The sequence below is a fragment of the Dunckerocampus dactyliophorus genome, chromosome 13 (assembly GCF_027744805.1).
Source record: "Dunckerocampus dactyliophorus isolate RoL2022-P2 chromosome 13, RoL_Ddac_1.1, whole genome shotgun sequence".
Classification (NCBI taxonomy): Eukaryota; Metazoa; Chordata; class Actinopteri; order Syngnathiformes; family Syngnathidae; genus Dunckerocampus; species Dunckerocampus dactyliophorus.
This window is the reverse complement of record NC_072831.1, coordinates 7560578-7572694: the sequence shown is the minus strand read 5'-3', so window position 1 is coordinate 7572694 and position 12117 is coordinate 7560578. Positions and strand designations below refer to the sequence as shown.

The 12117-nt window shown below is 42.5% G+C and overlaps 1 protein-coding gene across 2 annotated transcripts in view; it reads left to right on the top strand.

The window, feature by feature from the left end:
- The window catches only part of atrn (attractin), a 108013-nt gene that overhangs the window by 91945 nt on the left and 3951 nt on the right, over positions 1-12117 (top strand). The window contains exon 29 of one of the 2 annotated variants that reach the window (XR_008573402.1): positions 2331-3106. Coding sequence is in view for 1 of the 2 variants with exons in the window: in XM_054796144.1 (XP_054652119.1) it covers positions 2331-2455 (125 nt within the window). In the remaining variant the exon portion in view is untranslated. Of the gene's footprint in view, positions 1-2330; positions 9568-12117 lie in introns of those variants that run through there. The other variant, XM_054796144.1, reaches the window with a different exon arrangement.

Genomic DNA, 12117 nt, shown 5'->3' with positions numbered 1-12117 from the left:
ACCGACTTAACAAGCCCACTTGAAATCAGGATGGTCATCACTCAGCACAACAATCTAAGTCATGGTGCACAACTAAAAACATCACACAGCAACGCAAACACACACAAGACATTACCTCTATTTTTGCAGAACAATAACTAACAACTATGTAGCTCAAACATGTAACTTTAAGAGCATTTGCACCAAAACACTACCGCAAAGCACGCTGGGGAACAGGAAGTGCTCCCCAGCGACGCGACAATACGCTAGCATGCTTGCTATTGTATGTTTTTAAAAAGCCAGCGAGAGCAAAACTGAGTTGGGTTGTACTTTATTGAAGTATTTAACAATGTACTCACGTTATTTTTGATAAATCCTCATCCAAACATCCATCAAAGTCCTCATCTTTTATATCCCAAATGAAGAGCGGGGCAAGTTCTCCATCAAACACGCCAGGTTCCTTGTCGTCGTTGTCAGTCAGTCTCGTTGCCGTGCGGCGCCTCAGAAATGATGCTGTTTTTTGTGAAAGTTCAGTGTATCAGACACGTTAGCCCAAGCATCCGAACTGAAGCCGTGTTCGCTAGCTGTCATCCATCGCTCCCACGCCGTTCGCAATGTAACTTTAAACACCGTGTTTACATCCATTCACAAATTGCAGCGAAACAACAAGGTGATGCCTTCCAGTGTTAGTGAAACTGTGTTCGCTAGCTGTCATCTATCGTTCCCACGGCGCTCGCAACGTAACTTTAAACGCCGTGTCACCAATGTCCAGCGGTTGGAGTTCCCTCGTCAAGCCTCCCGGAATGATGTTAAACTCCAAGCTCATTTGCTTCATTTGTGGTGACGCGTGTGAAAAAAAACATCCGGTCTCTTTCCGTACACGTCACTCAGCCATTTTCTCATCGTCCTTCCAGCCCCTTTGGTCCAGCTGGAAACTTTTCTTTAGGCAGCGTCAGCGTCTACCACAGGTAGCAGTTTCTGTCCATTACCATGGCAACCAATCACAACAGTAAAAGCCGACTTCTCGTGTCTTGTTGTGTGTATCGCTACCGTGCTGGTCTTCTCTACAGTGTGGTTCACCAGGATGTGGAAAGTGAGCGGCACGTTGTCCATGTTGGTGATGTAGTTGGATGGATAGATGGCGCCATTTCATAATAAAAATATACTTATATAACTACTGGGGCGTGCCTTTAGCGTCCTCGGTCACGTCCACCTTTCCTTTCCGCTATACAAGCAGCGTGTTGGCAGGCTCCCAGTCACGCAGCAACACTGACACATTTTGGAATTAAGGCGCCCCGACCATTTTGGACAAAATTTAAGACTTTAAAGTGGTCGTGAAAATACGGCAGTTAAATATTCAAATTTAGGCAAATTTTATGTCTAAAGTAAGAATTGTCTAGCATAAAAATGGCTAAATGAACTAAAAAAACAAATATATAAGGCATTCAGAATCCTCATTCAAAGATGTTGTGATGATATGTAGTATATATACTATACATGGTATAGTCACTAGGGTGAGACACACAAGCACCAGACTTGATCGCCAGAACAACAGGCTTTTATTGCAGGCTTGAATTATCGCACAACAGGCCCAATACAATAATCCCTAATAAAAATTCCTAGTAAAACCACGGGCTGCTGTTGCGGCAGTAATCTACACTGAGCGAAAACTTAACTCTGAACCACCGACGTCACTTCCTTTATAGCCACACACAAGAGCATGAGTCTTATTTATGTATCAAATGGCTTATTCACTCTTATTATGCCTACTATATTGTGCAATACGAGTGTAAAGTTGACTGTAGGGGTGTTTTTTCATGTGGATAGGGCTCTAATAATGTTAAAACCCATATTTAGAAGGTCATAAACAGGTTTTATATGCTGTAACGATGAACATATTCTATTTATAAATGAGGAATCCTACCACAGGAATTGACTTATCCACGGTCAGGTCTGGAACCAATTAACCGCAATAAACCAAGGATTACTGTATGTCATTATTACCATACAACATGTGTTATTCATTACTGTACAAGTTCTGTTGACTTTTAATTGTGTATCGCTTTATTATTCTATTTATTTGCTACTATCTATTTATTTCTCACCTACCTACAATATTATTCATTAAATTACATTGGCTCGTACGTGTTAAACACAACACACATTACTATCAGCGATTGCTGAGACACTGAAGAGGGGTAGGAGCGCTGCTTCTTCTTACTCCTTTTCAGACATGTTGAATTGTGCAAGTATAACTATATGATGAACTTCTATGTAAACCGTTTTGCATGTTTGAAACAAACAAAACCATCATCCTATGACAATACCAGTACTTGATGGTTATTTTTCAGGTCTGGCGGTGGCGAGCGCGCTGGTGGACGTGTCTCAGCAGATGTGTGTGGGCTACAAGGAGAAGTCGGGAGCGTTGAGGAACCGCAAACAGCAACCCAGCGCCCAACCGTCCACATGTATCTGACTCTGCCTCCCTGACCACGCCCACTACCCCCTCCCGCCATCCTTCAGGAAGAGGTGCATGCTGGGATGCTTTGACTAGAAAAACGGGGAGCGTGTCCTTGATGGATGAGCTCATGAGGGAGCGCTTGCTCCGCCCCCTCAAAGTGAATGACAGACACTACAAGGCTTGAGCCCCCTCCCCCAAAAGAACCATTTTAACCGTCTTGTTGAGGCGGTTTGCTGCTAGAAGAGATCTCATCTCATCAACATCTTTTTTTTCCTCATTTTATCTTTGTTTTGTCTTGTTTGCTTTGTAGGCCAGAACTTTTTACATACCTCTGAGTAACGGCCCCCAGTCCATATTGAGGCCCCCGTGCCGCATGTTGGGTACCACAGGATCTATCTAGATGGCAAGTTTGCTGCCTAAATTGCCCCGTCATCTTCTTGTGTCCTCCATGTGGACATCTTGAGGACATGCATGATTCCCGCTTAGAGACTGCTAGCGGCTATCCCGCGTGAGGGGCCGGGTTAAAGTTCCAGGGTCTTTTTTTTTTTTTTTTTTTTTTTTTTAGGGAAAGGTTTTTGTGAAATCGCCTCAGAAAGCTGCTGGAACTGGAATAACAAGGAACCACCGCTCTTCCTTCGCAACTTGATTTGACCGCTGTGAACATCGGTGGGTTTAAATCATTTAGAAAAACTGCATTTTACACTAAAAGCTCAGAGACATCGACGTTGGATAACCAAGCTTTTATATTTATTTGTGTGTTTTCCAACATTTTCCATCTTTTCTCCAGCTACAACCATCGCTCGCACTGCTAGCTGGCCTTCGAAGCTAGCTTGTTTTCTTGAAAACAAAACTTGTAGTCAAGTTAACTTTTAAGAACAAAGCATCGCTGTTTGTGTGTGTGTGTGTGTGTGTGTGTGTGTGTGTGTGTACATACTTAGCCAGCTTTTGTTTTTAGCAGCAACGACCATAAGGAGCTTTCTTATCCCAGAGTTTCTTGTTTATCCATTTAGTCCACCGCTTAACTCTTTGAACATTGGTTGTTTTTAGTTGTTAAAAGAAACATTGGATTGGATTATCTTAGGGTTTTATCTATATTATCATGTTCACCACCAGCATTTTACAGCTACAAGCATCATTGTTCACCGCTAGCTGCTTTTTCTTGTCTCATAAGAGTGAAAACACTGAACAAGTTGTTGTCAATTGAAACCAGGATTTTTTTACCAGGATGACATGTTTGAACACACCCTAAGAAACTAGCTAGTTTATTGTTCAACAATTCCGGGAGTTTCTTCTTTATCTACTTTGTCCACCAGATAACTCTTGAATGTTTGTAGTTTTTATTTTGAATATTATTATTATTATTTTGCAGCTACAACCTCTTCATTAACAGCTGCCTTGAATAAGCAGCTAGCTTGTTTTTCAAGGCTTCGTCTTTAGCCTCCACAGTCGGCTTCATTGCTGAGGCGAGGGAAGCTAGCCCGGCTCTGCTCTCCTTCAGGATAGCGTTGGTCGTCTTTTCTGTTGTTTGGACTAAATCAAGACACTATTATGTGGAGACATTAACTTGTGACCCCCTGCAGAAGCAGTGAATGGGAAAGAAAATCCTAAAAATACTAATAGTAATAATGGGATTGTGGTGTAAAGGCCTCTGTCATGGCTAAGGTCGTACTTTAAGCATAGTGGAAAGGTTAGAAGAAAATTGTAATTCTAGAAAGAAACAACTGATTTAATTCTTTATGATCAGTCTTGATATACAGTGGTGTGAAGAAGTGTTTGCCCCCATCCTGATTTTTTTTTTGCATGTTTGTCACACTTAAACATTTCATATCATCAAACAAATGTAAATATTAGTCAATGACAACACAACTGAACACAAAGTGCAGTTTTTAAATGAAGCTTTTTATTATTAAGGGAGGAAAAAATCCAAAGCTACATGGCCCTGTGTGAAAAAGTGATTGCCCCCTAAACCTAATACCTGGTTGGGCCACCCTTAGCAGCAACAACTGCAATCAAGCATTTGTGATAACTTGCAATGAGTCTCTTACAGCGCTGTGGAGGAATTTTGGCCCACTCATCTTTGCAGAATTGTTGTCATTCAGCCACATTGGAGGGTTTTCCAGCATGAAGCGCCTTTTTAAGGTCATGCCACAGCATCTCAATAGGATTCAGGTCAGGACTTTGACTAGGCCACTCCAAAGTCTTCATTTGGCTTTTCTTCAGCCATTCAGAGGTGGACTTGCTGGTGTGTTTTGGATCATTGTCCTGCTGCAGAAGCCAAGTTGGTTTCAGCTTGAGGTCACCAACAGATGGACATTCTCCTTCATGATGATGATCATGAAATTATGTCCTTCATTTCATGATTCCATTTATCACAGCAAGTCTTCCAAGGTCTGAAGCAGAAAAACAGCCCCAGACCATCACACTACCACCACCATATTTTACTGACCTTGACTGAGGCAAGTGAGGCCTGCAGTTCTTTGGATGTTGTTGTGGGGTCTTTTGTGAACTCTTGGATGAGTCGTCGCTGCACTTTTGGGGTCATTTTGGTTGGGTGGCCACTCCTGGGAAGGTTCACCACTGTTCCATGTTTTCACCATTTATACATAATGGCTCTCACTGTGGTTTGCTGGAGTCGCAACGCTTTAGAAATGGCTTTATCACCTTTTCCACTTGAACCCAGGTGTGATAAACCACAGTTATTTATTTTTTAAGGGGGGGGGGGCGTTAGGTCAATTAAAAACGGCATTTTGTGTTCAGTTGTCATTGACTAATAACTATTTAAACTTGTTTGATGATCTGAAGTATTTAAATGTGACATGCAAAATAATAAAAAATCAGGAGGGGGGCAAACATTTTTTCACAATACTTTTACTATATATATATGTGTTTTCCAACAGACGTCTCTAGCTATACTACATCTCATAGAAAAAAAATACCCACCCCCCCACGTGTCGCTTCATCTGCAGTCACTTTGGGAGCGCTTTGAGGTGTTATTTCTTTCTGATCCACAAAACCTCCTCAGTGAGCAAAAGTGGGTATTTTGGGATGAAAGTCCTCCATTGATGTTGGTCGTCATGCTGCTGGCTGCTAAAAACAACATCGTCAGGATGCAGACGGTACCAGAACAAGTTTGTCCAAACTTTTCCCATCAAAGGCCGCATACAGAAAAAGGAAATCATTTTCTATTTTTTAATCTTCTCGTAATGAAATGCAAATATCAATCCAGAACACAGCAGTTTCGTTCCACTGTCCACAGAACACACGCAGGACATATCAAATACAGTAGTACAAGGCCTCATGTGCAAGAATGAAATGAAACAGTCCCATGTTGTCTTGCTCACTGGATAGGATGCTGCTTAGTTATCACTGCTTAGTTATCACTGTCCATTTCTTAGGAGCAGATGATCCTTTTATAAGTTCTAAGATACCACCTTTATTCTTCATGGTGGTTGTGGTGTTTGAGCAGCTTGGACCGGGCATGCAGCCAACGTTGGTCAGTGTTTCTCTTGTGTTTAATTTAACTTCACTTTTCACTTTCATTTTCTTGACACATCAGCGTCAGAAGAGTCACACTCGGGAGACACAGTGAAGGGGGGGGGGAAGTTAACAAAAAACAAATGTGACGCACTTCCATCTGATTAGGTTACCTTCACTCGTTGTGTAGTCAGCCATGACATGTCCAACATGATAGAGTGAAAGGTTCTCCTCCCATTCCGTGTGGAAGTGGTACATTTTTGCTTCTTTCTTTGGCTTTCTTCCCCACTCCATTTGAAACATTTAAGTTTAGAATAAATACATTTGAGGCTAGCTTGTTAGCTCGGTAGCATGCTATGTTTAAAGCGGCAGCCATCTCTTGTGTCACTTCAGTGATCCCGTAGCCTGTGCATTACAGTTGAGCAATGTGATGTAAACGAAGAATAGTGTGAAGGTGACTATAGGGGTGTTATTTTACGTCTACAGGGCTCTAGTAATGTTTTTCTATGCGCTTAACTACGGAAATAGTCCATTTATTAATATTGAATCCTACTTTGTGGGGAATTCACTGATTGCGATCGGGTCTGGGACCAATTAATCGCGATAATTGAGGGACGACTGCCGTTCTTGTTTTCTTTTCGTACACTATTAATCATTTATTGGAGTACGTCGTAACCGTGAAACGTAAAAGGAGTACCGCCTAGAGTTTAATAGCAAACAAAAAGCCTCCACCTTTGCTTTGTCTTATTTATGTTAGCGTGATCATCGGTTAACATTCGACATTTCGAATTTTTTCTCACATCTTGTCACCTTTTCATATGAAATTATTTTGTGGCTTTAATGTGTAATCATTGCAATATCCGGATGCGTGCCGTGTTTCCTTCGGTTTTGGCCCAATAACAATAAAACCATTTGGACGTCTTTGTTCTAGAACTAAGTGCTGTCTCAGGCAAAGCCGTTGGGGTGAATCATTTTGCCGCCAAAAAGTTTGGAAAGAAGCTAAAAGGTCAATGTTTGTTTCCTCTCGTAGAATAAGGATTGTTTTTGCACACGCATGGCGGAACAGAACAGGAGGAGAAAAAGGCATCTTTAATTCATGTCAGTTGACCTTTCGTTAAGACACAACCCGGAAACACAACACAACGGTACACAACACAACAGCACCTTCCGAGGAAATAAGGCTTAACCAAAGGTCAACTGATGCTCTTTGAACCCGCGCTAAGTTTTATAAGACCACACGACGACGCTTCAAGTAGTCACTGGGAGATCACCTCTGTTTGGGCTTTTATTTTGCAGTGGTCTCAAAGGTGCTGTGCGGGCACTTCCTGTTTACCTTCAAGGCATTTCTTTGTGTTGTTTACATCTGTGGTTAATTTTTTTTTTTTTTAAATGTCTCGTTTATGTATCATTATTTTTTTATTTACTTTGTTCAATCCCTGCTGATGCAAACTCAACCATTTTGTTTCGTTTTCATCTGGACTTTTGTTGTGAAAGTCAGAGGAAACGTGCTAGCTAAAACGCCGGGACTTGACATGCTGTTCTCTTTTGAAAAGAAGCCCTGCGTGGCTGTCGGTGGACTTGAACGTGAAACATTCAGACGGTCGAGCCCCCAATTTGAATGTTTCTAGCTTTCCCTGAGGATGTTGGAGGTTTGACCTTTGACCTTTTAATGTGATGCTCTGTGTTGACAGTGTCGGCCATCTTGGCCTCCAACCTGCTGAACAAAAAGGCCTCAAACTTTTTTAATTTTTTTTTTTTGACAGTGGCCTTGTGATGAAGTGTACAGCTAATAACGTAACCTGTATAACGTCCATATGACGCCACATTTATGCTAAAAACACACACGTATATACATATATATGTATATATGTAGTGTATATATATATATATATATATATATATATATATATATATATATATACACACACACAAACACACTCATCAGAATAGGTCATTGTCAAGCAAGCATCACCCCCCCCCGCCTCCCATTTTCCCTCCATCTAGCGGCATTAAATGTGCGTGAGGATGTAGTTTGATATGTATAATTTAGGAGACTTGGTGTAAATAATTCTGAATGACATTTTCTTGAATGGTTTTAAAAAGTTAGTAATTTATGCGGCTTTAAAACAAAACAAGTTGACTTGCATTTCATGAGCATCTTTTGTATGTAAAGAAGCAAATATAAAACTTCAATAGAACCTTGTAATTTACTGATGTACATATAAAAAACCTACATGACACATTTTGGACTGATTCAATGTGAACATTAAAAATAGAAATGTTCTCTTTGTCTCTGCTTTTTTCACAAAAGTTGATATTGATGCTTGGAGTCTTGGAGAAGATGCTTTTGTCCGTCCAATTGCTGGTTGCCGTCGGCACGAGCTCAAGCGTTTGGGGGGGTCAAACAAACATAGTCGTAGCGAGAGCCCGAGTGAAAGCAGAGTGAATGACATGCATGCGTATGGCTGCCCTCGTATGTGGAAAATAGTTCATGAGGATAAAAGTTCCTACAGAGTTCCTAAGATAGTCCATCATAGAGGGGAAAAGGCACAGCTGAACCTGTCGCTCTTGTCCACAGGAGACTAGTATGAACACGTTGGAGTTTGCAGGAAACAACAACAAGCAAAATTGATCGAAAAGCCCAAATTAAAATATTGTTAGAACTCCAAAATGCTCATGAACATGGGAAATGACGAAGAAATAAGTGCCTCATATGCTTTACAGTATATGACTGCAAACAACACTTCAGCAACAAAGCAAATGAAGACTTTAAAATGTCGATTAAAATCAACTCATCACAAAAATGGAGGCAAAGCATTTGCTTGCCGTCTACGAAATCTAAACTGATGCAAAACACGGCTAGACAACAGGGAAGCAAGTGAAAAATGGAAACATTGAGGCACAACATTAACTTCACAGCATTAGCTGCAGACACCAAATTATAGATGACAGCAACATTTGAGAAGAACAATACGGAAAAAGTCCTAAGTGAATTGCTTGACAGCGCACTCTGATAAATAAAGATGGCACGCATCTGTCAAATAGGGTAGTTACCCGTCAGCGGTGGCTGTTCATTGACTTGAAGGGAAGCCAAGCTTCGCCTTTACATTTCATAGAATAATTGGCCAAATCTGTGTTGTGAAAGTTAAATGTGTCGACGTAAAACTGCGTCAAAAAGGCGCTAGAATGCGCTCAGTTTTGTCAGAATGCTGAACATGAATCTGCAGCCGAGTGACTTTGCTGTCTTGACGCGACCTCTTCCCAGACCTCTTCCCTCTACATCCATGGAAGCTCACAGCGAAAAAGTAAGACCCTGATGGGATAAATGGCGAAAAACGTCACTTTCTAGGGAAGCTGAGCTTCACTGGGGGGTCTACTGTATGGAGCGGGGCGGTCCTTGATTTGGACTGGTAGCAGCCAGAGGAGTGAGCACAGCAGTTTCCCCCTCCTTCTCCCCGCTCCGTCTCCTCCAAACCCTCCAGCTAGCTTGGCATTGATATTCTCCGATTTTGGATCTATATTCATCAACATGTCCATGGACACGTCCTGGGGGAGGACGGCTATTTTCCCACCAAAACATGGCCAAACAATGGCTTAGCTCGTCTGTGTAGGCTCTCAGTCGTACAGGAGTTGTCCATCGAGGAAAAGGCTTCTTGAGACGTCATCTGTACTTCTGTGTAGAAGGTGTCGGACGTTTCGCTCCTCATCCGAAGAGCTTCGTCAGCAAACTAATAAGTGCTGGTAGCTTAGGCCTTAAATACAGTAAGAGTGGGCGGAATTGGTGTGCCAACACCCTCCTCCTATTGGTTCGTTACACTAAGCCTGCATTCCTCATCTTTACAGTGGTATAATCCTATCCTGTTATTCACACCTACGATAAAAGGGAAGTGTCGCTCCCTGAATTGGGTATGAACGACTCTGATACTGGCTTGTTAGCATCTATTGTTCTGGCTCGGCCCTGCCTTCACCTCATTTGCAAGACTAAGAGCTGTGGGTTTTGGTCTCAGTAACCTGCTGAACACAGGGTCCAAATTGAACCTCAAACCCCCATTCCGATTCAATGATGGGTTCTGTTGTTTGACAAAAATAGCTTCCTTTACTCCTCTTTCAAACCATCTGTTTTCTTTGGCCAAAATCTTTACCTCGCTGTCCTGAAAAGAGTGATTGGTAGCTTTCAGGTGTAGATGTACTGCTGATTGAGGACCACTAGCATTGTCCCTGCGATGTTGATAAAGCCTTTTTTGGAGCATTTGCTTAGTTTCCCCAATGTAGTGCTCTTTGCATTCCTCATCTTTACAGTGGATGGAATAGACCACATTGCTCTGTTTCTGGTTTGGAGCCTTGTCTTTAGGATGCACTAATTTTTGTCTCAGGGTATTTACTGGTTTGAAATAGGTAGGAATTTTGTGTTGCCATAAGATCCTCTGGAGTTTTTCGGAGACCCCCGCTACATAAGGGACTACCACTCCTCTCCTTTTAGCTTCTGTGGGCTTTTGGGTTTCTTTCCCTACTCTCTTCTTTTGACATTTGTTAACAGAACAGATCCCATCATTGAATCGGAATGGTGGTTTGAGGTTCAATTTGGACCCTGTGTTCAGCAGGTTACTGAGACCAAAACCCACAGCTCTTAGTCTTGCAAATGAGGTGAAGGCAGGGCCGAGCCAGAACAATAGATGCTAACAAGCCAGTATCAGAGTCGTTCATACCCAATTCAGGGAGCGACACTTCCCTTTTATCGTAGGTGTGAATAACAGGATAGGATTATACCACTGTAAAGATGAGGAATGCAGGCTTAGTGTAACGAACCAATAGGAGGAGGGTGTTGGCACACCAATTCCGCCCACTCTTACTGTATTTAAGGCCTAAGCTACCAGCACTTATTAGTTTGCTGACGAAGCTCTTCGGATGAGGAGCGAAACGTCCGACACCTTCTACACAGAAGTACAGATGACGTCTCAAGAAGCCTTTTCCTCAATGGCTTAGCTCGCTAAAACATAACTCGGTCTTCATCACAAACGAAGATTTCACACGGAAAAGGCATTTTTAATAATAAAAGCAGCATTTGTTTGATTAGCCTGATCCAGAAGGACACATGATTTTAGGACATCACACACACAATGTCAGCATTTTAAGAGACTTAACTGACCTTCCAAGTAGTCGTCTGGGTCGCTCGGGCTTCTTGAAAATGCTGCAGCTGGTCACATGACCACACAAATGCTTTATGGCTAATATTGACATTAGGGAAATCCAAAAATGCATAGAAATGCATTCCTCGTGTAAAAATGTAAAAAAAAAAAAAAAAAAAAAGCCTTGGGTTGTTGGTGTGGTGTGAAAAAGTGTTGCCTCCTTCCTGATTTCTTTTTTTCTTTGTCACACTTTAACACACAGTTAAACACAAAATGCAGTTTTGAAATGATACTTTTTATTGGTAAAGCCCCGGTCACAACCCACCGTGCGTGTTTTTAATGTCTGAAAGCGTAGGGAGGGAGTGGCAAGAGCAGGGAGGGACTACGTCAACGCACGCCACTTGCTCGGCTGCGCAAGGTGTGAGTACGTGGCCCGCACGCCACGCCTGGCCAAAAACCTAACCTTTTAGGAATGTGGGAGAAAACGCCCGCACGCATGTGGACGACATGCAAACCCCACACAGAGATGCCCAACGGAGATTCAAACCCAGATCTTCCCGATCTCCTGACTGTGTGGCCGACATGCTAACCACTACGCACCGTGCGGCCCACTGGGCTGTCTGCTTGGCTTTTATTTATACTCACCGCCGGTTCCAGCTATGTGCATATGGGGGGGGGGCAGTCAGAAATGTGAAGGGGGCGTTATGCATACACACCATGTGCCAACACATAAGTGTTTTCTTCACGGCATGGGTGGTTCGCTGTGTGTCCAGCCCCAACCTGGAGAAGTGGATTGCGCTCTGTCAGGCCTCTACCCTGACACCTGATTGGCCACTTTGGGTGTCCAACCTGAAGACTCAACTCCTGGTAGTCTGTTACATGCAGTCTCCTCTCTGTGCTTGTGTGGCTGAGAAAAGCTCCCCCTGGGGAAAAACAGCTATTTATGAACTATTCCCCCAGTTGATTGACTAAATGTATTACATAGACGTTATATTAACCTTTCTTTTTACTTGTTGTTAATTATTAGCTGTCCAACGGGTCGCTTTCTCTGTTTCCTCGAAGTGGCTCCACAGCCCA